The sequence below is a fragment of the Anarhichas minor genome, unplaced genomic scaffold, assembly GCF_050575085.1.
Source record: "Anarhichas minor isolate MPS153535 unplaced genomic scaffold, ASM5057508v1 ptg000025l, whole genome shotgun sequence".
In the NCBI taxonomy this organism is placed as follows: domain Eukaryota; kingdom Metazoa; phylum Chordata; class Actinopteri; order Perciformes; family Anarhichadidae; genus Anarhichas; species Anarhichas minor.
This window is the reverse complement of record NW_027466471.1, coordinates 12,038,029-12,061,791: the sequence shown is the minus strand read 5'-3', so window position 1 is coordinate 12,061,791 and position 23,763 is coordinate 12,038,029. Positions and strand designations below refer to the sequence as shown.

At 40.4% G+C, this 23,763-nt stretch overlaps 4 protein-coding genes across 5 annotated transcripts; all 4 read right to left on the bottom strand.

Annotated features, from left to right (window-relative positions):
- Positions 1 to 103: 103 nt before the first annotated feature.
- On the bottom strand, positions 104 to 3,582 carry LOC142957255 (transmembrane protein 248). Its single transcript, XM_076098930.1, has 7 exons — positions 3,294 to 3,582; positions 2,597 to 2,784; positions 2,204 to 2,459; positions 2,022 to 2,121; positions 1,730 to 1,871; positions 1,496 to 1,639; positions 104 to 1,348 (listed from the first exon to the last, which is right to left on the bottom strand). Exons 2-7 carry the CDS (start codon positions 2,768 to 2,770, stop codon positions 1,328 to 1,330), a joined length of 837 nt encoding a protein of 278 aa, XP_075955045.1. The 5' UTR covers positions 2,771 to 2,784; positions 3,294 to 3,582; the 3' UTR covers positions 104 to 1,327.
- A 115-nt stretch (positions 3,583 to 3,697) lies between these two features.
- plbd2 (phospholipase B domain containing 2) lies at positions 3,698 to 8,089 on the bottom strand. Its single transcript, XM_076098929.1, has 12 exons — positions 7,873 to 8,089; positions 7,641 to 7,734; positions 7,377 to 7,535; positions 7,177 to 7,277; positions 6,843 to 7,057; positions 6,203 to 6,294; positions 5,902 to 6,062; positions 5,440 to 5,535; positions 5,261 to 5,332; positions 5,011 to 5,163; positions 4,756 to 4,918; positions 3,698 to 4,598 (listed from the first exon to the last, which is right to left on the bottom strand). Exons 1-12 carry the CDS (start codon positions 8,073 to 8,075, stop codon positions 4,428 to 4,430), a joined length of 1,680 nt encoding a protein of 559 aa, XP_075955044.1. The 5' UTR covers positions 8,076 to 8,089; the 3' UTR covers positions 3,698 to 4,427.
- Positions 8,090 to 8,440: 351 nt separating this feature from the next.
- On the bottom strand, positions 8,441 to 15,232 carry rbm19 (RNA binding motif protein 19). Of its 2 annotated transcripts, none has more exons than XM_076099433.1 (24): positions 15,093 to 15,232; positions 14,823 to 15,005; positions 14,618 to 14,731; positions 14,449 to 14,478; positions 13,828 to 14,068; positions 13,189 to 13,442; positions 13,042 to 13,101; positions 12,850 to 12,928; positions 12,653 to 12,724; positions 12,345 to 12,554; positions 12,121 to 12,251; positions 11,872 to 11,999; positions 11,647 to 11,743; positions 10,889 to 10,999; positions 10,564 to 10,764; positions 10,395 to 10,464; positions 10,132 to 10,277; positions 9,972 to 10,032; positions 9,734 to 9,813; positions 9,593 to 9,648; positions 9,292 to 9,408; positions 9,078 to 9,183; positions 8,865 to 8,985; positions 8,441 to 8,767 (listed from the first exon to the last, which is right to left on the bottom strand). In XM_076099433.1, exons 1-24 carry the CDS (start codon positions 15,126 to 15,128, stop codon positions 8,688 to 8,690), a joined length of 2,784 nt encoding a protein of 927 aa, XP_075955548.1. In that variant the 5' UTR covers positions 15,129 to 15,232; the 3' UTR covers positions 8,441 to 8,687. The 2 variants fall into 2 exon arrangements, with proteins under 2 accessions (XP_075955548.1, XP_075955549.1); XM_076099434.1 differs by having other exon boundaries at positions 10,132 to 10,274.
- Positions 15,233 to 17,038: 1,806 nt separating this feature from the next.
- slc2a11b (solute carrier family 2 member 11b) lies at positions 17,039 to 22,484 on the bottom strand. The gene is made up of 12 exons (XM_076099435.1): positions 22,245 to 22,484; positions 22,024 to 22,122; positions 20,175 to 20,335; positions 19,951 to 20,075; positions 19,703 to 19,832; positions 19,437 to 19,585; positions 18,901 to 19,088; positions 18,630 to 18,740; positions 17,772 to 17,873; positions 17,574 to 17,649; positions 17,354 to 17,481; positions 17,039 to 17,241 (listed from the first exon to the last, which is right to left on the bottom strand). The coding sequence occupies exons 1-12, from the start codon at positions 22,311 to 22,313 to the stop codon at positions 17,047 to 17,049; spliced, it is 1,533 nt and encodes a 510-aa protein (XP_075955550.1). The 5' UTR covers positions 22,314 to 22,484; the 3' UTR covers positions 17,039 to 17,046.
- Between the last annotated feature and the right edge of the window lie 1,279 nt (positions 22,485 to 23,763).

The window sequence follows — 23,763 nt, the reverse complement described above, 5'->3', positions numbered from 1 at the left end:
ATAGACAACTGCACATACCGGTACATATCCGTCTCTGGCTCTTCTAATCAGTGGCATAACATAGAGTGAATTTGTACATGCATTTAAATACGTAAAACACTGATTTACAGGAGAACATTTTGTTTATTGTGTGTTTGACAACTGACAATACAGACACATTTGGCAGTGGGTTGACTCTGTTGTGTATTTCTACACAATAAGGACGTTTTGACAAAGATGAAGCTGGCACATGTTAACAGATGTAAAGCAAAGTAAGTCTCAGCTGGTTGATATTCATACTGCATTAAAAAGAAACCAATACCATCCGGAATAAAAATAAATAAAAATAACAATCCCTAAATAAAAATGCTAAACAGTAATGAAACATTAAAACCATAAATTTAAATTCAGATTTCCTCCCTATTCCATTGCTGCTCCTGAGCTCCACAAATCATAAACCTTTATTAATCCCAAGAGGGGACATTCAGAAATGTAGCCAAGTTTGTGAGGTTTTTGACTTCATTGTAATTTAGATGAGTCCCTGCAAAAGTGTATAATAACCAATACTGTGTGTGCATCGATCAAGCCTAAAGGGTTACATTAATAGCTTTCCTTCATTTGGCAGAACAACAAATGAAACAGGTGTTGTGTACTTGTAAAAACACACTCAATGTAAAGTTCCTTAACTTCCCGGTCAGATTCGTAACCTGTTATATATATTTTTACTATTAATGTTTCACTCTGATAAAGCTGTGAAAATTATGTTTGAAAACAGGATACCTTCTTGGCCAGTTATCTGTTTCTGAGCTCCTGGACAGACCGAGTTACTCACAGAGTCTAGATGACATGTCAGTTCATAACACTGGTTCTTATTAACAATACAAATGGCCTGTATTGCCCATTTACTTAATATACTATATAACTCCTCTATCACAACCATGTTTCTCACTTGAATGTTGTATAATATTCCAATATAACAGGGATGCACCACTGATTAAGCATTGCACTTTCATAAAGTTGAGAAACTTGTGAGACGTATTAGAAATGTTCAGAATTGATTCAGCAGAAGCTGAAATATTTTCACTTCGCTGGATGCTACATAAATATCTAGTCTTCAAACCCAGGCGGAGATAACGCTCATGACATTCCCAGGGTTCATTTCCCAGGCTTTGACAAGCTGCCTCCAGAGCTACAGAAGACGTTAGGCTGAGTAGTACTTACTCCTCATGACGTGTAAACAGTTTTTTATGTAAAATGGGTGGGGTGCCCCATTAAAAGAAATGAAACAAATCGCCCTTATCTCTCCACCACCAAGTGATTTCTTTAGGACGCAGCGGATGAAAAATGTTCAGGTACCAATCAAGGGCTCCTGTAAATAATATAAAACATTAAGGTTAGGTTAAAACAGTATTTGCAGAAATATGCAGAGACTTAGATATCTAGATGCTGCCAATATATCTAGATGTTCAATCAAAATGCCTAATCTTTACCATTGTCAGAGATAAAAAGAAATTACTTTATTTTGCGGATCCATTCCACTCCAGTGGTAGCGGCGTATTAGTGAATGTGTCGAACTAGCAGCTACACAGAGTATCAAGCAAACTCCGAGGAGACACACACTGAATTCCAACAGATGTCGCACTGCAACGCTCTGCTCCTCCTAAAGAATGAAAGCAGAGAATGACAGACACGATGACAAGCTGGTATTACGGCTGAGCCAGCTATGTTGTGCATGTGTGACGTGCTGTACCTGTGTTAACATGACAGTGAGAGTAGGGTCATTCATTGAGTGCAGACTGTAGCAGGTTTGTGATGCTGTAGGCCGCTGGTTGCCCGCTTCCACATGGATGGGTGAAAGGTTTTTCTCAAATACAGGGCACTCTGGCGGAAGTCTTCATTTAGGTAAACAGTACATGCATAAAAACACACACAAAAAATATACTGATTCATGAGTTGACAGATGTTGTGTTTATGTAGCTCAGTAGTTGGTGATTTAAATGATGGAATCTTAGAAACACACTTAAGACTTTGAACAAACTTACAGACTCATGGGCAGGAGGTGCGCTGGAGCACTTATGGTGAGACAAGTGTAGGTATCATTTCCAGACAAAAACTCCAGAGTCACATTAACAATCTCCTTGCCTGGGGAGTAAAACAATTGATGCAGGATTATACAAACACTATACTTCATTTTACAACCAAACCAATGCACCCCAATACCAACCTCCAAGATGTAGTTGACTGGCTCTCAAGGCAGTGTGTAAAGCAAGGTCTTTCAGAGAGCCACTGTTTGAGCTAGTAGTCACAGCCAGAGCAACCTTGACACGCAGAGTGGTGAGAGAGGGAGTCTTTGTAGAGTTAACCGAAGTGTCTCTATCCATCAGAGCAGGGGGGACTGGCAACACACGCTCAGATGAACTTGCATTGGCTTTCACACACAGCTGGAACTGAGACAATGAGGACAGGAGATGGTTCCAGTCCTAAAAGAGGAATAACATGTATGATTTGCACATCAGTGTCAGCTCAGGACACATGCAGTCACATGTCATTATGTTTTATTTGCACACAAGAACTTGTACTCTAATAAGGACCGAGAACATTGAATAAGCGTCCTTACCGTTGCTGTGTCAGGGTTAGGCAGAGTGCGTGTGTAGCTGTAAGAGCTGAGGCAGATAAAGGAGATAGCCAGAGTCAACAGACACAGGAAAAATGTAACTCCCGGAGGATTCTGGGATACATAATCCCGAAGGTTGGTCACCGGCTGCCAGAAACCCATCATCAGACTCCACATACACCTGCCCCGAGCTGTAAGCAGAAATCAGTCACTTCAGTTTTCACAGCTTTTGTCCACAGTCACTTCGGTAGTGCTAATGAGTCCGTTTCATGAACTTTGGTCAGTTGTTGGAACTAGGTCAATACATTTGTTCAACCTAACGCAAGATGTTCAGGATTCAGGGTTTAAAGATCCCCACTGGACTTTCTTTCAGAGATGTCTTTGGGTGATTGTACCTTTTCCAGCATCGTGGCGTTCAAAACATGATCAAACAAACTGTTGGTTTTGGCATTAAATTACCATATGCCTCGTGACTATAGATCTACAAAAACAAGGCACTAACGGTGCATTTCTATTATTCTTATTATCTTATTGACGCGGAAAACCACCTTTCTACTGATGTTTGCAGTACGAAGGATAACATGAACTAGTCCAGACTACATCTGGAGACGTGAAACCAGCTCCATTGACAAGTAACGGCAACGTTAGCTTACGTTCAATGTTATGTTGCTAACCAACTAGCTCAAACATAAATCCATACCTTGAGTTGCTTGACAGTAAGTAAACCGGAGCTCAACATTGCAAAGGTCCCGCTGCTATCACGGCACAGAGATAAACTACACGACAGTTACGTCAATTTACGAGAGTGAACCGTCATGACGACCATGACGCGAACCACGTGACACGACCACGGTACTCTGTAGGCACGCTGGTGTTGAACACACCTATGAGAAGCCCTTTTAACATACTAGATATTCATTACCGATATCTGCAACGTCATTTTTTTGCCTAGTCAAAACTAATTCGAGACATCTGTAATTATATTTTGACGAGTAAAAACTTGAATATGCTTGGGCTGTGACCATCTACTCAGTTTAGAAGATGGCACTAGCTTATTTAGCTAAAGCAAAATGTCTTGCATGTTTTTCACAGAACCACATGGAGAGAAATTGCAATTTTATTGAGAAAAAATAAAAATAAAATCATACAATGCATTATATCAGAAATGATTTAACTCATGATTAAAATAAGTAGAATTTACATGTTCACATATTTAGCAAACAAAATCAGGATATATATATATATATATATATATATATATATATATATTCCACTTTACAACAGCAAGGTTGTGAAGTGTTTTTTCATGTTGCCTTACATTCAAAGCCCTCTTCAACCATGGGTGCTTTAATTATACAAATAGTTGCATTACTGTAATACATCCTGAATATTATTGCCACTTTCCCGAGAATCAATATTACTATTTTATGGCTTTCCTGGACCAAAGGAATCCTTAGTCGACTAACGCTCATATGGTTTAGTTTAGATATTTGTTGATTTAATCAACAGATCTGTAAAACTGAGTTTCTCCAAAGAATCAAACAAAAGCTACACTTGTGTTGACCAGAGATGGGTTCATAAGTTTCTTAGAAATAAGTAATTCAGCATGATAAAAGCATAACTAACATGACTAATCAACTAAAGAAATCTTAGTCTAGAATAGTCTTGGACCAAAATGACAGATGAGTCGACTAATCGACTAAGGAGGGCAGCCTTGGACGTAAATAAAAGGCGTGTCACACTGATTAAAAGTACCGTTTCCCTTTATCAAAACTTCAAACAGCTGGTAGTATTTATACTGATCATGCTACTTGTATATACAGCGTAAAAACAATTATGGGGTCCAGGTGACTTTTATAGGCTTGAATGCCCAAGTATCGGGGTGACCCATGTGCATCAGGTCTTTGTAAGGGGATGTGCTCCACTGGAAGGGTGGAACCTGGTCCCATGTTGGCCCACTCACTGCCAGCATACCATAGTCACGAAACATCCCGAAGGAGGTCATCTGCACAGAAACGCGCATAACGCATCAGATTTAGCAAACATCTCTTTAACGTGCTACAGTCAGATTCAAACACGGAAAAGATTTGGGGATCATGATGGATCGTAGTATGGGCAGAAAAAGGAGTGACGGCAAGAAATTAAATGATAAACATTGAAACCTTCATGTCTGTTCCTCCATGTGACCTCTGCCGCAAGGCGCCAAACGGATAAGTGCCATTAGCTGGGTTCAGGTCTGAACGGGCTGAGATAGCATTCTCTCCATTCGCATGTGGATTACAGCTGTCACACTTTGACAATGGGTCTTCCTTAAAGTTATTATACCTGAGGAGAGACACTGCATCTCATAAATAAAACATGTTTTGCGTCATTAGCATAAAGAAATATAAAATCTACCGTTTTAAGTTAGTTTGTACCTCATTAGGCGGACCATTGAGTCCATATCTGTGACAGCTGTCTGGTTTCTCTTGAATATCTGAGCCCGAGGACTATGGTCCAGGGAGAACCACGGGCCAAACTTCTCAACCAGCTCATTGCAGCCGCTGGCATTGAATACGTTTTCGTAGTACCTACACATTAACAGAGGACAAGTTTACGTACAACACAATTAAAACACACGTAATCTATAGTATGTATTAACATTAAACTTCTTATTTGGATACTTACGGTATGTTGTAACTTGCCCAGTACCCTTTCTCCAGCAGTTCCTGAGTTTTATCAGAGTACACAACTAGTCCCCTGCAGCATAAAAAGATTAGAAAAGCATGTTTTAGCAGACAGGTTTAGAAGTCATAAACACTGAAATAATCTTGTGTTTTGATTAAAGATTTGGTGCAAAGACTTACGGAATCTGCTCCAGTACAACAAAGAGATCCTCTTTAATGTCAGTCCTTCCTGGAGTGAAGTGGTTATAGTCAACAATCATCCACTGGTTGTTATACCTACAAAGCACACATATATACACAAACAGCATACAAACTTTACCCTACCAGAGTTTACTGATTTGTATTAATTTATTTACTGTGTTGATTTCATTTCACAACAAAAACTCAGCCTGGTGACCCCATTAGGCATTTGACCCAACTGAGTTCAGAGTTGACCCAACGGACTTTTCATGTAACTCCTGATTATGAACGCCGTTTCTCTGCTTCACATCCACATTGCAGTCTAAGGTCACTCAAAGCCTTATCTAATCACGTCATTTGTTGGAATTTTGAACACAGAACAAATAGCAGAAGACAACACAGCCTGGATTTCATCCAGACAAAGTGGTGATAATGTTGATTAAAAAGTGATGAGAGACTCACGTTCCACTGTTGTACATGCTGAATATCTCGGCCCACTCTTTGCCAGTAGCAGCCAGTCGATTGGCCACAACGTTCCTCAACCACTCCATGACGGTTCCCGTGGGATGAACAAACTTCCAGAGAGCAGGGTTATTGTTGCCAATGGTGGTTTCCAAAGTAACCTGGACACAGGAGATAGATTAAGAACAAGAAACTCTAGCTAGCAATACTCAATTTGTAGCCAGTAGATAAAGACACATTGAAATACTGGAGTTTATTCCCAACACTCAGTTCTATAATGCCAAGTACAAACAGTTCTCACCAAGCCACTACTTAGGATATAAAAGTCATCTCCAGAGAAGATCGATCCAGGATAAGAGGAGAACGCCTGAGTTCCTCCAGGAAGAAAACCCTCTGACAAGAAAATAAATCAATCAAGCACATACTGAAGTTAGACAAATCTGTATTCACATAATAGACAGCAACAACACGACCAGTCTTATTATTGGAGCTTCAAACATGGAAACTAATTTTTCTTTTTGAAAAAAGGGGCTTTAAACATTAGGCTAGAGCCCGTAGCCATTTAGTTTAGCTTAGCATGAAGACTGGAAATAGGGGGCAATAGCTAGCCTGGCTATGTCCCAACAGTGACAACTATCACCTCTGAAAACCACCAATAGACACATTATATCTCAATTGTCCAAACCTAACAAAACCCAAAGTGTAGTTTGTGTATTCCCTGTAATCTCGTTGTCACCACAAGGTGCCAGGCAACCAGCTGAGGCCCCTTGTAAATCAAGACTGTGTCGTCTTTGGACAGGAATGTTAATCTTTTCAATCAACTCTCGCAAAGTAAATAAGTTTATTTGCCAAATGTTCAACCAATCCCTTAATGTAAGTAATGAGGGACTCTAGAGCAGGAGCAATGAGTAACAGAAGACACACTTGCATAAGTACACTACCTGAAGGAGAAACTTTAAAGGCAAACATGTATTTCTTCATGATGCGCAGCATGGACTGGTAGCCGTTCCAGGTGTCATGCGACACCAGCAGCTCCTTGTTGTTTGGCAGCAGCTTAATGAGAGCAGAACAGGAGCCAGATCCAAGAGGTCTAGTTTGGCTGGATTTGTTCAGAGCAGATTCCAAGTCCTCCAGATCCCCGCCTAGTTGAAAAAGTCTGGTTGGACAGAGAAGAGGCAGAGAGTGTGAGACAACAGCAAGAAACAAGGTTTAGAATCTCAGGAACAGCAAAGAAACATGTGTGATTAATAATGAGAAATGTAGATAACCACTCACAGGAAGCCGAACGGGTTGAGGGAGAACGACCCTATTGGCAATGACAGCTGGTCATTATAGCTGTCCTCCAGACCTTTCAGCTGCAGCAGCGTCAGACGCACCTGACAAGAAGAAACTGATTATAAAATATATTTGAGGCCTTTAACATTCTTGTATCCATGAAAGGGATATTATTCATCCTACAAATGTTCATTGTGTACCTGGTACCAGTAGGGTGAACTGGGCTGCTTCTCCATTTGCTCCTGAACCCACTGCATGTTGGTTGTGATGAAAGCCTTCAGGCGCTCACAGTAACCAGACACAGACGTGAAGGGCCCGCAGTAACTTAAAAGAGTGTTCATCCAGTGCTTATAGATGAGCTAAAACAAACAGACACCAAATCACTACATTAAGTTAAATGTAAAGTCAGTAAATAAAACGGACTGCTTTGCACGTGGAGCACAAACAGGACTGTATAAACTAACCTGAGCTGTGACTGCAGCCTCCACTGCACCGGCTGCATAGGCCTGGACACTGTCATTGTACCGACTGCTGGTAGTGATCTCCAAGAAAGACCAGCTGAAAACAATCAAGGTGATGGTTTGGGTGCTTTAGGTTTTTCATATTGTTTGCACTAATATAAGGAATAATCGCCTGTACTGTGGGTACTTAGGCTGGACTAAGAATTATTCAGAAAAACACAAGTAGTGAACTCACCCCGATGTGTTAATGTCATCAGTGAAGTTCGCCCAAGCCACGAAATCTTCTCGATATCCCTCGAGAACAGACAGCTGTCCGGTGTGTTTGTCAATAACAGCGGTTCGTATTTCAGCTCGAACACACGCGCACAAAAAACACAACGCGCACAAAAGCGCTTTAAAACTTCCAAGACCAAACATCTTGTTTGGCCTGAACGCCATGTTAACATCACCAAGTCACATGACAAAGCGGGTGATTAGTCACCTGATGTACCAGGAAACGTACTTTCAAAATAAAAGACCGACCATTATGTCACGTGCGCGCACACAAGCACACACAATTTGATAATTTATTTAGGTGATCCTTTCTTTTGATTTATGAATTTACGTTAAATTAACATTTTGAGAAATTATTTTTGGATCTATTGTGATTAGTCGGATGATAATCTGCTGTCACAGAGGGAACTGGTGGGACTGAGTCTTGTGTTTTTTTCCATCAAAATGTAGGAAGCATGTGTAGAACGGGGCATCTTAGACCTCACGATGATTAGAAGAAGTACAACAGGCCACGACATGAGACACAAGACTTTAAAAGCATGGAATAAAATTTTATAGAAAAACTAACATCGGTCCAATCATATTTCTTTGAGGCATCATTCTATACAACCCATTACAAATCATGTAAGAAATCCAGAAGTTCCACAAAGTTGATAAATTCAGTATAATTAGTTCCTTCTGCACACGGTACTCAGGTCCTTATTTTGTTCATACAGAAACACACAGGAGCGCTGGTCGGAGTCGAGGCTTCGAAAGAGATAATAGCGTTCAGGGAACTCAGTCTTCCCCACCTCCAGTTTCCATCGTCTCCATAATTCCCTCCATAACGTCTGATTTTCGCTGCTTTTTGGCGCCCACTGTCATGGAGGATAAATAATATAGAGGAAATAAATCAATAAACAGCGCAGCGTTGATTTCATTTCTTCATGTTGTTACAAAAGTTTGTTGATTTACCATGAAAATGTTCGGCTGTTTTCCGTCTCAATGTCTCTACTGTTTCCTCAGCATCAGCCCACTCCAGCACGAGGCGTCTCCCGTACAGATGGGTGCTGTGGCACAGAGCAGCAAATGCTTTCTATGGAGATAACAGGGGCATAGTATCCATGATCAGCACTAGAGGACAGTAGATGTCCTAAATACATGTCTCAAAGCTCACATAACACAAACCTTAGCGTCCTGTTTGGTGATGAAGTCAATAAAGCCAAAGCCTCTATGATTCCCTGAACCAGCTGCTTTCTTTGGAAGACGGACTGTCTTCAGCTCTCCAAATGTACTGAAAGGACGGAGGGAGTAAATCATATTATTGTTAAATGATCTCGCTCCAAACATTCTCCACACACAGTGTGAATAAAAAAAACAGTTGCGTGCATGTGACGCCTACCAGAAGAGTTCCCGAATTTCCCTGACAGTCGCTTGGAAGGGGACGTTTCGCACAAGGATTTTGGATCCTGTCTGTTTCTTCTCATCTTGCTTCTTCTTCCGTGACACTTCAGTAGACCTGCACAAAGGGGAAACGACTGAGTGAGTAGTGACAACAGAAGTAAGGTATACATGCAACGCTTCTAGCTAAAGTCTGCCCCACAGACTATTAGAGTCGATATTAGAAATATGGAAAAAAAATAAACACGTGGTGATATTCTCAAGCACATTTCACACTAAAAGCCTTCTGGTGCACATCTTACCTTGTGGCTCTCTCAGAAATCTTCAGCTCTAGCTGGTGATCATCTACAGTACAGTGCTGGTGGAGGGTTGAGACAAAGAACACACTTTAGTCAAGGACCAGGTTGTAGAGGAAGGTTGTCAGAAGGAGCATGGTATGGTACCTGTAGTTGCCTCAGGGCTTTCTGTGCTGCCTCTGCTGACTGATACTGGACAAAACCGTAGCCCATGGACAACATGTTGCCTGGAAATCAAACCAACATTGTAAAGTAGTGTGAACTCTGATTCAGAGGTTTAAAAAAATAAATTACAGACTGCTCTTGCAAAGCCTGAGGAAACACACAGATATTGTCTTCTAATGTTATGTTGCATGTGAAAGATCCTACTTTTAATGATTGGTACCTGTTTTATCTTTCTTCTTGGAGATGGTGCAGGATGTGATCTTGCCACATTTGGAAAACGTCTGCAACAAACAGAGAAAATAATATTAAACATGCTTTGATTAAACCCTCATTCAGTATTACCAAACGCTACTGAGGGTTGAATTTATGAATTGACCCACCTCCTGTAGTTTCTCCTCTCTCGTGCTGAAATTAAGATTTTTAATGAAAAGTGTTGAACCAGGAGCAGATTGCTCTTCCTCCTCCTCCTCCTCCTCATCTTCTTCATCCTTCTTCTGCTCTTTCATTGCATCCTCTTTTTGTGCTACTTGGGAGGACAAATGAAAAGACATTTTGGTTATTCCAATTAGTACATTTGTGTCCACAAAACTTCAAAAAGATTGTGTAGCATTGTATGTTCATGAGTGTGTTTAAGTGATTTTACCTGGTTCTGGTTTGGCTGCCAAAAACACCCCCACAGGTGCCCACTCCAAATACAGCGGGATGTGATGGAACTACGGGTTTCAGAGATACAGTCAGCACATTAAAAGCTTTTAAAGTGCCTCAAACATATGCTGCTGCTGCAGGTCTTGCTGGAATAAAGCTATACACACCTTGCTGTAGGCCAGCCGAGTGAAAGCTCGTTTCGCCTCAGTTGGCTCGAGGAACTCGATGACGGCGGTGAGGCCTGAGGGCGGCAGCAGCACTCGGCCCAAAGAGCCATGAGGTGAGAAAAGCTCCTCCAACTCGGACGCCGTCACTCCAGCTGGAAGGTTTTTCACCAGGATCACAGCTGTACTCCTCGCTGCTGCCGCCTGTACGCCAGGGCAAACGACACACGCGGGAAACAATCTTAACCAAGGTAACTGCATTATGGGCACGGTAAAATGTTTATGGACAATTTAGCAACATGATAATGGGAGTGTGTATTCAGCATACCTGACTAAAGGAATCCAGACTGACACCGTTGTCTAGTAGGAACTGCCGAGTCTCTTGAACAATCTGCGTCTCACCCAGAGCCATCCTCACTGCAAGGCTTCCCTTTGACTCCTGGACCAGAGAAATATAAAGACACTTTAAACACTGCTGCTCAGTTTGCCTAATGATTCACATGTTGATGTAGCAGCAACAGATGAAAAAAAGATGCAATCACACAGACAAACAGCCCCCTCTTTCATTTGAATGGGAAGGCTGCATTGGCCTCGTGAAAGGCTGCTACAGCAGAGGACCGCAGCAAAAACACACACACAGAGTCGTCCAGCAAAAAGGTGGAACCTGGCTCAACATTTGCCCTCAAGCAATGCGATGTCATCCAGCAACGTCCTGCTTTGACCAGTTGAATACATGCAAGCATGCATTCTTGGTAGATACGGTTATAACATAAATGGCATATTTTTACTGTTTATCTTCAAAGATAAAAAATGTCCGTCATGATGACTTATCAGAGCAGTAAAATCCTTCCTCTTAACTTTATAAATCCCTTTGGAGTGTTTTGGCAACTGAAAAAAACCTTCAAACTCATGGATCTGATACTCAAACTGCACTCGAGATAGTACTTCATCCTCTCACTGGTACCTCAAGCATTTACATTTCCCATGCATTGTTTTAATGCAGGAATGCTCACCGTCTGAACACCCACTAATGCTGGAGTTGAGGACCATTCATGTTGTAGAAGAACAGGATATAGCATTACTCACATGGTCCAGGACTTGGCTTTTTGTGGTGTTGTATTTTTCAGCAATGGCATCTGCCACTGCACTTGTGCCCAGAAACAAGGCGTTCCAGTTGTGGGAGCTAGAAGGTGACATTAAATGAATAAGAGGAATAAGGGACGGCTCATGTAATTGATCTTTATGAGTAAATTCAGAGAAACCAAAAACGCAGAAGCAGAGGGTTAATGTGAATAAATATACTGCATATACCTGGAACTAGAAGCTTTATTTTTAGCATCTTTTTGCCGTTTGTAAGCCGACGAGCCAGGACCACCAGCATCTGAAGACTCGGTCTTTTCCTTCTTCAGTGTGGAGGGAAGCAGGTGAAGCATCCGGCCCTAAAAGCACGTGAGAATGAATGTAATCAGCATCAACTTAAGTTGTACTACTGAATCCAGACGCCATTACAGGTGCTGTGGCGTACAGATGTATGTCAAACATCAGTTGGAGATCAAATACCTGAAATACATGTCCGTCCAGCTGAGCCAGAGCGGTCACAGCATTCTCTGGTATCATGTACGTCACGAAAGCGAATCCTTTAGGTTTCTTGGTTAGATTGTCAATAGGGAAGAGCATCTCAGCGACAGGACCTGTAAAGATTGTAAAGTTATGATCACCTCTGAGAAGAGTGAAAGCCTGTGTGAACTTGTGTGCGTGTATGAAAGTTGTATTTTTGAATTCACCATGTTTGTCAAATAGCTCTTTGATCTCTTCCTCAGTGCAGGTGTAAGGAAGGTTCCTGATGAAGAGTCGACCCGACTCTGCAACATCTTCCTCTTCCTCATCCTCCTTCAGCTTCCTGGTGAAGTTCCTGTCAATTTCCTTGTCCTTCTTGTCTCTCTTGCCTTTACCCCCAGAGGCATCCACACGGAAGACCTCAATGTAACGCCCGCCTGCAACACACAGGCAGAAGGTTTGTCACCGTTAGCCAGGAGCAGTCATCATATACACCTCGGGGTACATATTTAACATGGGACATATTATTTCTCACCTATGTAGTCTTTATTCTTCTTCAAAGCCTTTTCCACCTCTTCATCAGAGTGCAAGTCCGCATATACATAACCTGAAACGCACGCTCATACAGTCAACATGGACACATACATCTATCTACCCACCAGACACGTGGTATACAGGACAATACATCTATAAAAACATTACAATTATTGAAAAAAGCTTTCAATAACATACCTGTTCTATTTCCGCTTTCGTTCTTCCCAATCCTGATAGCTACAGGTTTCAGCGGCGTCATGAACTCTCGGATTTGTTGCTATTGATGTAACACGTAAAAAAAATGTTTGAGTCGTAGATGCAGACGCTGAAATATAAAGTGTGCAATATCATCACTGCTCCTCTGAAACCCGGAGGCTCTTGTTCGCTCACCTCTTTCACATTGAACGGGGCTCCTCTGAGCTTCACCGTGAACTCGGTCGTCGGCTCCATCTGCAACAAACGGTATTTGTAAAAGCGGAAAACAAATACTGTGCTGCACTGAACAGCAGAGTTTAATGTGTAGATTTAAACAGTCACCTCTTGCTTGGCAGTTTTCTTCGCTTTGCTCTGCTTCTTATCCTCAGAAGAAACTGAGGTTTTGGTCTTTGACACGTTGTCTCTGTCACCGCTCTCGTAGGCGCTGTCCGTGTGCTGCACGGGACCGCAATCCTCATTTTCGTCACCATCATGCTTCTCTTCACTCTCCTCCATTGTGTCGTCTGTCTGCGCCACCTTTGAGCGCAGGTACTCCATATCTGACAAGCCAGACTTCAGTGCTTCTTTAGTGGAACCTGAAAGCAACAACAATACGGAGACCGGTCAATCATGCACTTCTTTCTTTCCTTTTCTATTCATACTGTGTAATTCTAAGCTTGTGATGTGAAGCATTTGTAACACAGTGATAAATGTATTCATTGCTCTTCATTGACTGTAACCAGTACCCCACACAGGACAGACTGAACCAACTGCTCCTCTAGAGACTGTTAAGTCAAACACATTTCCAGGTTTAGAACTACAAAGTTGCATTAAAATGTCAGAAAAGGTGACTAGTGCACCTGGTTTATGATGAAGACATTTGACACTGTGTAAATCAAGTCTTCAGAGGATCCAGGCTCTAAATTGGGAAACAGCTTTCATCTACAGGGCCTACACTAAAAAGGGACCGCCGTTACCAACCTTCATCTTCGTCATCTACGTCTTCCTCTTCCTCTTTCTCATCCTCATCCTCATCCTCGGACTGTTCTGAATCAAAGTTGAGGTAATCATCCGAAGCTGGCTTCTTCTTCTTGCCCGGAGCCTTCGTCCGTCCAGCGTCGGGATCGGTAGTTTGCTGCACGGTGTCATTGGCCCAGGTCGGGACTTGGCTTCGATTCTGATGCACTGACAGGAACTCCTTGAATCCCTGATCCTCTTCCAGCTGAGACACACGACAAGTGGACACGCCACGATTAGAGCTTACATAGACTAAGAATTAAATATATTAAAAACACTGTTTGTCATAAAACACATAATAAAAAAATGAATCATCAAATATCACAGGTAGACATTAATACATGTGAGAGTATCAAGTACATGACATAATTACAATACAATAAACGATTACAAGATCAGAACTGGGGTGATGTAGAGGGAACACTGTCATGAGTAATGACAAATCTACGAGATGAAAATGTAAATTATGTCCATATTTAACTATTTTCATGAGGCTGATTAAGAGCCGGTTGCCTCTCATTCACATTCAGATCTCATATAATTAACTTTTAACAAACATAGTTGCTGAATGTCACATGTACTCACATCTCCAAGAGCGCCGTCGGTTTCCTTTTTCTGAAAGCAGAAACAAAATAAATCACTTTTATAGACGGGACAGTGCTGCAGAGCTTCACTACACCATTCTCCACTAAGATCAGGAACGGTTTTAGTAAGAGTTTCATGTAACTTCTCATCATTTAGTGTCTGCAGGTACCTTTTTGCTGTCAGTACCAGCAGGAGACGAGGGTTTGTCCGGGCCTGAGCTCTGGGTATGTTTGCTCCAGGCTTTTGCTTTGGTGGGGTCTCCAAAAGCCTTACACATCTCCACCTGGAATACATGACAACCACGGGGTTCACATGTGGAGAAACAACAACGTTAACAACGCGCATGCTCAGCTGTGCAGCCGTGACTGCCCTACCGTCACTCTGGATGTGTCCACGAAGCTCTTGTTGAAATGTTTCAGAGCTCCGTTCGCATCTTCCTCCGCTTTAAAACCCACGAAGCCGAACTTGCGGAACTTGCCGTCCTTGGTAAACTTCAGAGAGCAGTCTGTCACTGTGCCAAAGGCGGCAAACATCGACCTGAACCTCTCCTCTTTCATCTGCACACAAGACACACAGTAGTGTTACATCTTCACATGGGCCGAAACAAAACAAAACGTCTGCTCACATCCGGGAGGGTTACTTACCCCATTAGGGAGATTTTTAACGATGAGTCTCGACATAGTTATAGTAGTTGTAAATCCACAAATACAGCATAAGCTTGATTTCTAAATATATGTCAACAAACAAGCGTGGATGCTGCTCTAGGACGCCATGTTTGAGTGGGAGGAGCCTTCTTCTTCTTCTCTTTCTCCGTATAAGCGCATTTCTGACATCTGCTGGACTGGAGAGTGGAGTGTGGATAAGAATACATCTGCAGGAAAATTAATTCATCCTGCTAAACCTGTTTCTTTTTAAACATGTAAATTAAATTACTGTCTATTGTTCTTGATCAGTGATGAATGTAAAAGCATTGTTAGTAATAATAAAGTACTTTGCTTAAGTGCATGACTTGTGTAATGGAGTATTTTTATGTTGCAATATTGCTAGTTTTTTTCTTAAGTAAAGCATCTCAATACTTCTTCCACTACTCTCCATCACCTGATGCATCGGGGTAAGTGGTAAAACAAAGTTATCCAAAGCCTCATACAGTCATTTGAATTATATAGAAATCTCAGGAGCAAAATACAAAGCTGAACTTAAATAATGTATGGTTGATTTTGGACATTTGGATAGTTTCACTGAAGAGACATTTATAATCCTAACAAATTATAGGATTTTATTATTATGTGGCCTCACAAATACCTACAAGTAGAAAGGCACAAAAAACCTTATGGTAAGACATACATGTGCCATAAAGTGTCTGCAGATCTTAAACACGTCATATTGGCAGTTGACTGTATATATAAGTCGTTATTGACTGTACATACAATAGGCTAAATTAATGTGGGGAACTGGAAATCCCAGGTTGACTATATGTCTTTTTTCATTTTATTGCAAATTTGAATATATGCACCACTAAGGTCCAATATCATCTGAAATGATAAGCAGCTTAAGCCCTACATTATTACTTTATCTCGAGGCCCTGTGTGAAAACCATATTTTTATAATTGTTGTTTATGTTGTGCACAGTGTGTGACCTGGGGCCAATACTGCAGCACAAGCTCACTGTTTCTGCTAAGAGAAATATAATTCTGGGAAGTTTGCTATGAATACTTGGAAGAAAGCAGGGTGGACAGTGCAGTACAGTAAAGCTTATTTGTGTCCTGTTTTAATCTGGTCATGCATGGTCTATGCTCCTGACTGAGACAACAAGAACTTGCTGCAACTCTGTAACGTATTGGTTAAAACCGGGAATGTGTAACTCTTTGCCATCATTCATTTCACAGAAGGACATAAATATGAGACTATAATGGGCCACTAAGGCACATACAGTATATCGATAGGCGGTTTCAGATAAATGTACAACTCAACATTATTCTTTTCATTTCCATTTGATCATCACAAAGCATAAGTTTCTTCAAGTAGATTTTCTTCTAACAGCCAAAGAAAGGAATATATTCTGAATCAACTTTCCTCATGGCTACCATGCTTCATTTTAATCCTTTTATATTTTAAGAGAAGGTACTTGGTAAGATTACTGTAATTAAATAGCCTCCTTTGCTGTGTGTTTACTTTTAAACCAGGCAACAATGACAGAGCAGCCTACATTTATGCTGTTATAGTAAAATTAAGAGGATGGTGCAGTTAAGTTTGTGTCAATCCTCTTTAACGTTTGACTTACTTAGAGAAGTTGGTTGCCACACATATTCACACTGAAATAGTTACTGTTGGGAGGTCACATGAACTATTTTGAAGTAACCATGTGAAATGAAAACAACTATATCTATTCTCCAATAACTACCAAAGTTATTTTCTGCCCCTGTAAATACATACTTGACACACACTTCAATGAACACTTTGTTCTCCAGGTCACACGGCACACTGAGGTCAGAACAATGTCAGGCTGCCTAAAAGGCACAAAAAGTACATTTTGAGATTGTTCACACTGAAAGCTTTTTTCTCAATTTATTTTTATTGAAAAAAATCATGGTTAATACTTCATGTAGACGTTAATAACAGCGTCGGCCCTGCTCTGTCAGCATTGTGGGCCTTTTTGTGGCTGAACGTCTTGAACTCATTCTGGATTTCGACAAAGGTTTTGTTCTTGGTTTCAGGAATGACAAGGTAAATGTATATCGCCATTAAGGAGCAGACGACCAAGAACACCAGGAAACAGTACTGCTGCAGCCCGATCTGTGCAAATAAAAACAGAATACAACCAGAGTGAGTCCAACTCTCTGTGTTGCAAATGTAGCAGGTAATGATAAAACATTTGAAAATGAAGATACACTCTTTGGATACCTACCACAATAAAAGGGAAGACCAGGCCGATGAAGAAGAAGCTCAACCAGTTCAATGATCCAGCAATCATGTAAGCTGCCGGGCGAGCAGTTTGTGTGAAAAGCTCAGTGGTCAAAATGATTGTCACGCCACCTTCACAGAAGAAGAAATCTCTGTTAGTTATAACCGTTCAGCAACAGCAGCTGCTAAAGAATAACTTCAATGGAGGAGGAAAAGGTTATTACCTGGTCCTAATCCAAAACTCAGGATGAAAGCCAATAAACACGCCATGCTCAAGTATGGTATTACTGGACTAGCATCCTGAGAGAAAGATAATCACACAAAAGGAATGTTAGCACAAAGTAGAAGTCAAATGCAACAAATTGCATAGAATAATAGTTTAAATATTTATTTTTACAATGTCTGGTCTTGAGGTTAATTACTTGAAAAGAGAGCGTCAGCGTGAATAAAATGCAGCAGATACTCATCAGTATGTATCCTCCCGTGATGAGCACTTTCCTCCCCAGACGGTCAATGAGCAAACCCTGTGAGATACACAGCATATCATAAGACCAAAAAGACTGCAGGCAAACACTTTCCTTGAATTGTACTTTGACCTTTCATGGGATATTGTCAGTTCTATCAAATCCTGCTCCACCAAACATTAGTTTATGCTTTACCATCTTAAGACTTTTGTGTCACATGTTCTTGTGCTGTTCTTATTTTTATACAAGACAATTTGGTGTTTGACTCTATTTCAAATATGTTTTAACTATTCAAACTTTTGTCCAATGTTTGACATTATTTTTAGAAAGGTACTGACTGTTTTGTCCTTATTTAACTTTTCGGAGCTTCTATTTGCAATCTTTTTGATGTAATAGTAGTAGTAATAGTAGTAGTAATAGTAGTAGTAGTATTATATAAAGCAACAAGGTATATGAACAGGGTGGGTTGTGGTGGATGAATGTGTCAAACTCACACACTTTCACTCAGGAAACTGGGGTTTGAGTCCTGTGAGAAGCTTATTTTTACATTTAGTTGATTATTTTCAGAATTCAGTTGCAGTTTAGTTAATTTTAGGCAACAAAACTACTTTGTTGGGTTTATGAAAAATATACACAGCCTACAGTAGGCTACTTATACATGTACAGCATTTAATGTTTGTCTGGGTCGTGTGCAAATATTATTGCTGTCTTCTGACACCTGAGCGTTAATAACATCTGCCTAATATTGTGATGTAACATCATCTGAATTATAAGAAATTAATGCACACAAAAATAAAATGTTGAACTCATACTTACACACGTTAAAGCCGTGATGCATTCACAGGCACCAGTGCCAACGGTCACATATGGTATTTTATCAGCGGGAATACCAGATTGTCTGAACAAGTAATCTGCGTAGAAGTAAATCTACAGGAAATACAGACAAAAAACATATTTTAGTAATCTTTAGTGGTGTTTTTACGTCTTAAAGGTTGGCAGTGCGGTCACTGAGGAATAGACTGAACTTTGCGAGAGACAGCAGGACAGAGGATATTGGAAGACAACAGGTATACCATCATGTACTCACAGCATTGATGCCGTTCAGCTGTTGTGCAGCATTGAGCAGCAAGACGGAAAGAAGCTGCCAGCGGACACTACGATCAGTGAAGATCTCCCAGGGTTTCTTGGCTTGGAAATCCACTAAATCATTCCTCTCCTTCTCAATATCCTCCCGTTCGCCATCACAGCCAGCTATACCGTGCAGTTGCTTCAGGGCTGCCGACAAGAAAACACATGACCAGCGTGGTGATTGTAGTTTTCTCCAAATACACCATTGTCATCAACTGATCAGGCTACACTACAGGGTGTCTTTGAAATCTGAGCAAAAGGTTTCCTGTGTCAAATCATTTATTTAATCCCCATTCATTGTATTTCATCTCATTATTGTAGCGTTACCAGAATGATGTCACATGCTCGCTGCCTCTAGTGATTTGACACAAAGGAAGTCCTCAACCTTTTAAACCATGTTGTCATGTGCACAACATCAATCTTTGCAGGCAAAAGATCAAATCACACAGATTTTGAAAATGAAATAAATGTTCAGCAGCTGCAGTGTAAATTTACCTTTGTTACATCCCTCATCATCTCCTTTGTCGATGAGCAGGTAGCGCGGGCTCTCTGGGAACCAGGGCAGGATGAGAAGCTGCAGGAAGGCTGGGATACATGTGGTGGAGAGCAGGATGGGCCAGTACTCTTCTTTGCCCAGGAGCTCTCTGTGAAATCACACAGATATGTTTGAACAAAATCACGATGTAGCAACTCAATCATGCAAACACAGATTCTGTGGATTTTTTTTGTGTGGAAATCAAATATACCCAGTGTTTACTTACTTCAGGCCCATCACTTGTCCAGCCAAGATCCCGACAGTAATGAAAATAGAAGTTCCCATGCCCATGCTACCACGAAGTGCAGTTGGAGCTATTTCCCCCAAATACAGAGGTTGAACACAAAGGCCAATCCCTGTAAAAAATAAAAAAGGCCACATTTGAGTGAAGCAACGTTATTTTTATTATTTCAAATATGATACAAAAAGGTTTTTCACTGGGATGTTTAAATGTATTTCTATTTCTATTTATACCTGCATTCATTCCAATGAGAAGACGTCCAATGATGAGTAATTCAAACAATCCTGTCGGGTAACTCAGACCCATCAGCAGAGCAGCCGTTAATGCAAATATATTATTGGCCAACAGCGTCCCTTTCCTGGAAAAGCAACATTACATTATAACTTTAGAACTGAAATACAATCTGGAAAATAGGATAATTTTGCCAAAATATACCATCATATTTTGTTGTCCATACCTCCCCAGCTTCACAGACAATGTCCCACCGATTGTCACTCCTAGAAGTCCTCCTATTGTGAATATAGACACAATAGTGGACCAGAGCAGAGTGAGAGCATCGACTGATATGTCAGTTTGGTAACGCTCCCTCCAGGTTTGGTTGATGAAATTCTGCACATGCTAGAGATAAAAGAAAAACACAATATGCACATTCATCAGGTGAAATAAAAATGACTAGTTAAAAAGATTGGTCTGGGTGAATACTTGGTTCTGATTGGCTGCAGGTACACCATTCATTCCTGATAATGGACAATTACTATAGTTCCAGTGAAACTGTCTGTTCACCGTTCTTAATTAATGTGCTGGCTTCAAAAAACAACAACACCCAGAAACCTTATTTACAACACTGAGGGGCCAATTCACATTAGGATTGAGCAGCTTTTTAAACTTTAATCCTCCCTGCAGACCCAGAGGTGTCACATTTTACAGGTGCTTAAGTCTATCATTCCAATTTCCATACATTTTTTGTCAATCAATATGTTCATAATGACTTCATGTTTTCAGTTTCTGTTGTAATTAGTGACTTTTAAAAGTCAAAAGCGCCCAATTGCAGCCAATGCAGTTGTATTAGATACAATATAATAGATCAAATGTTTGCCATGAGTCCTAATTCAAAGTATCGCACACACTATCAGGGGGGTTGGGGCACTCTGTCTGTCTTTTATTTTGTTCAGATAACATTAATAAATAATTAATACTGTTGAGAGAAGAAACACATTACATTTATGATAGTTGTTTCTAAAAGTAGTCATTGTATGGTAAATAGGTTGGCAAGGTCAGAGTTAAACCTGTGCGAATAAAACAAAAACACATCGTATAATTCTCAAAGAACCTGCAAATAGTGCAATGCTCCCCTAACTGCACTGCAAAGCAAATCGCATCTTGGTGCACTTGTGCTAATAAAGCCTATTTAAATGAGCCTCATTGCAAAAACATTCAAATTTATTCAGAGCAGCGCTAAAAGCCACATGAGCCAAAATCTGATCTGGCAACAAACACGTTCAAGCACCGGAGCAGGACACAACTTTTCAGTGGAACACAGCCCGGCCTCATCCCCCGGTCATCAAATACTGACGTTTTGTCACGGCCCTCAGGATTGTAAATTCTGAGGGTGATGCAGTCATTTAGAGGCACCCAGAGCAACTCATCCGGCCGTTCATTCACTCTGTCCATAGGCAGGAGCAAAGCGCACACCGCTGTTAAAGGGGCATAGCAAACACAAGAGTGCTGCCATAAGAATATCATTTAAAGGAGTTGTTGCTCATTCCTCAGTTTTGTTTGGAATGACAATCAACTGTTACGTGTATGTACCATATATATTTATGTTTTAGCCTGTTATAGAATATTAATGCTTTAAAGGTTTTCATGGCATAAAAACATTATGAGAGGGTAATGAAGGTATTAGCAAACCTTAAAGCTTTACAAGGGAAACAGTTATGGCTTGTGAAAAACTTTATGTTTTCTTTTCAAAACGCATGGAAATATTAATTAAAGGTCTTATTGTTTTTTTCCTTTGGCAAGTGACCATGCTGGCATAAGCAGGACAAAGCCCTTCGAGGTGTTCATTACCACAAAAAAAAAAGGACGTTGCCTGGCTTCACTGTCGTCTATTAATTCCTGATGATAGGACATCTTATTGGGATTTATCCCTTACATATTTGTGCATTTACCAGACATCACTAGGTGTGTGGATCTGTAGGCCTATTGTGATATAAATGTAATTTGATGATGTAATTTATGTGCAATACTGACTGCAATATTTGGTTTGTAACAGTTCTAAACAAAAACATAGACAGTAGTGTTGTTACCGTTGTGGGAGCGTTGATGACAGATATATTATATCCATACTGAAAGGTTCCCCCTATACATGCAGCACAGGCAGCCAGCAGAAGTGATTTGTTGGGAAACTGCAATAAAACAGACACAAAACAATTATTTACATTTCATTACTGATAGAAAACTGCGTCCCAACGCTTCTACAGATACAGATTTCTCATCTAAAACTCTTATTTTATTATAATTCACATACCTTTGGTTGCTTATCTTTGGTTTCTTTAATAAGCAGAGGTTGATATTCCTCCGCAAATTCTGTTGGCATTTTGTCGCTGATGTTTTGCTCAAAGTCCAATATTGTTTGTCGTATTGAGTAGCCTATCCTTCATGTAAAGAGTTTGCTCTCAACAGGAGACTTAAATGATGGTGGGAGGATGATTTCATCCCTTATCCTGAGGAAATACAAGTGATCTATTGTCATAATGTGACACGAGGTGAAGATAATCGGCGCCATTATTCCGTGTCTATCAAGATTTCGCGGCATTACACTGTAGCCGCATCAAAATAGAAGATTCAATTTGCATTTATAATTCTCCGAAAGAGAGAAGGAGCTACATCTATCCGAGCGAAGAGAAGCTGTTACGCAAAACTGACTGTTTCCCAAAAAACATAAAATAGGATGAAAAGTTTTGAATGTAGGTTCATTCTGTGTAGATAACATAACAGCATCAGAGGTTTCCTATCAGCTATAGAGGAGGCCAGGGAGATAAAAAAGACTAATGTTAACTCAATATATACATTTATTATTATTATTATGAACTTGTGTTTTAACCATACATCTTAAATATCATGAAAGTGCAACACAGGCCTATAGGATGTTGGATACAGACGTACATGTTGTGGCCTAATTCAGAGCAGTAAACATGATGTGTTGACTCCCCCTACATCAGAAGAGCAGAAGAGCAGTCAGTGAAGTGAGCATTCAGACAAGCTGTCAAAGGTCATGAAATGCACCGTGATATTTTTTGTTATTATTGTCTGATTTATCTTTTTCATCATGAAGACACCTCTGATGGACCTGCTGGGGAAATTAGCATACATTCTGGAAAATCTAATTATTAACTGCTTATTAACATTAATAACTGAATACATGAATAATTTGAATGTGAGAAACCAATAAGCACTAACCAATATGTACACCTGCATTATTACCAAATACAAAGGATCTGATCTCGAAGCAAAGGGATTTTTCACAGCCTATAGCGACCAAGACTAATTACTGGATCTTCACAACATGAATACAAATGATATATTAACCATTACTAAAGTTTTACAACTTATAATCCCTTTATAAAGAGTGTCTCATTAAGAAGAGGTACCACATAGATTTTAGAATACATTTGATTCTTCTTTACACTAACTTTGGCACCGACTACTATTCATTTGAGCATCACCCAACAAGAATAACAATACAAAATGTATGAAGAAATAAAAAATAAACCCCAACACCTGCTTTTCTGCAGCAAACCCTCCCACTGCTCCACATACATGTCATCGCAGTGATAAAATGATGACTTCGGATGTCCGGATGGCAAAAATATTTACTGACTACAAGTCAAAACAAAGTAACACCTCCTAAGATGTTAACAGGGTTTTCGAGGGTTGATTCAAACTCACCTCTCTCTTTGGTTGCACAGACTCCTCATCGAAGTTAATTTCTGGGAAGCTCCGGTATAATGTTTGAATGGACCATTTATAATGGATGTTCCACTTCA

Coding starts and splice junctions, on each gene's coding strand:
- LOC142957255 (XM_076098930.1), bottom strand. CDS start 2,770: ATGTGGAGTCTGATGATGGGTTTCTGGCAGCCGGTGACCAACCTTCGG. Junction 2,460..2,596: donor CTAACCCTGACACAGCAACG/GTAAGGACGCTT, acceptor TTCCTCTTTTAG/GACTGGAACCATCTCCTGTC. Junction 1,872..2,021: donor CACCTCCTGCCCATGAGTCT/GTAAGTTTGTTC, acceptor ACCTAAATGAAG/ACTTCCGCCAGAGTGCCCTG.
- slc2a11b (XM_076099435.1), bottom strand. CDS start 22,313: ATGCCAACAGAATTTGCGGAGGAATATCAACCTCTGCTTATTAAAGAA. Junction 19,586..19,702: donor GGACAAGTGATGGGCCTGAA/GTAAGTAAACAC, acceptor GTGATTTCACAG/AGAGCTCCTGGGCAAAGAAG. Junction 17,482..17,573: donor GAGTTTTGGATTAGGACCAG/GTAATAACCTTT, acceptor TCTTCTGTGAAG/GTGGCGTGACAATCATTTTG.
- plbd2 (XM_076098929.1), bottom strand. CDS start 8,075: ATGGCGTTCAGGCCAAACAAGATGTTTGGTCTTGGAAGTTTTAAAGCG. Junction 6,295..6,842: donor CTTTAAAGTTTCTCCTTCAG/GTAGTGTACTTA, acceptor TTTTCTTGTCAG/AGGGTTTTCTTCCTGGAGGA. Junction 6,063..6,202: donor ATATCCTAAGTAGTGGCTTG/GTGAGAACTGTT, acceptor TCCTGTGTCCAG/GTTACTTTGGAAACCACCAT.
- rbm19 (XM_076099433.1), bottom strand. CDS start 15,128: ATGTCGAGACTCATCGTTAAAAATCTCCCTAATGGG. Junction 13,443..13,827: donor CGTAGATGACGAAGATGAAG/GTTGGTAACGGC, acceptor TGTTGCTTTCAG/GTTCCACTAAAGAAGCACTG. Junction 12,555..12,652: donor GAAGAATAAAGACTACATAG/GTGAGAAATAAT, acceptor TGTGTGTTGCAG/GCGGGCGTTACATTGAGGTC.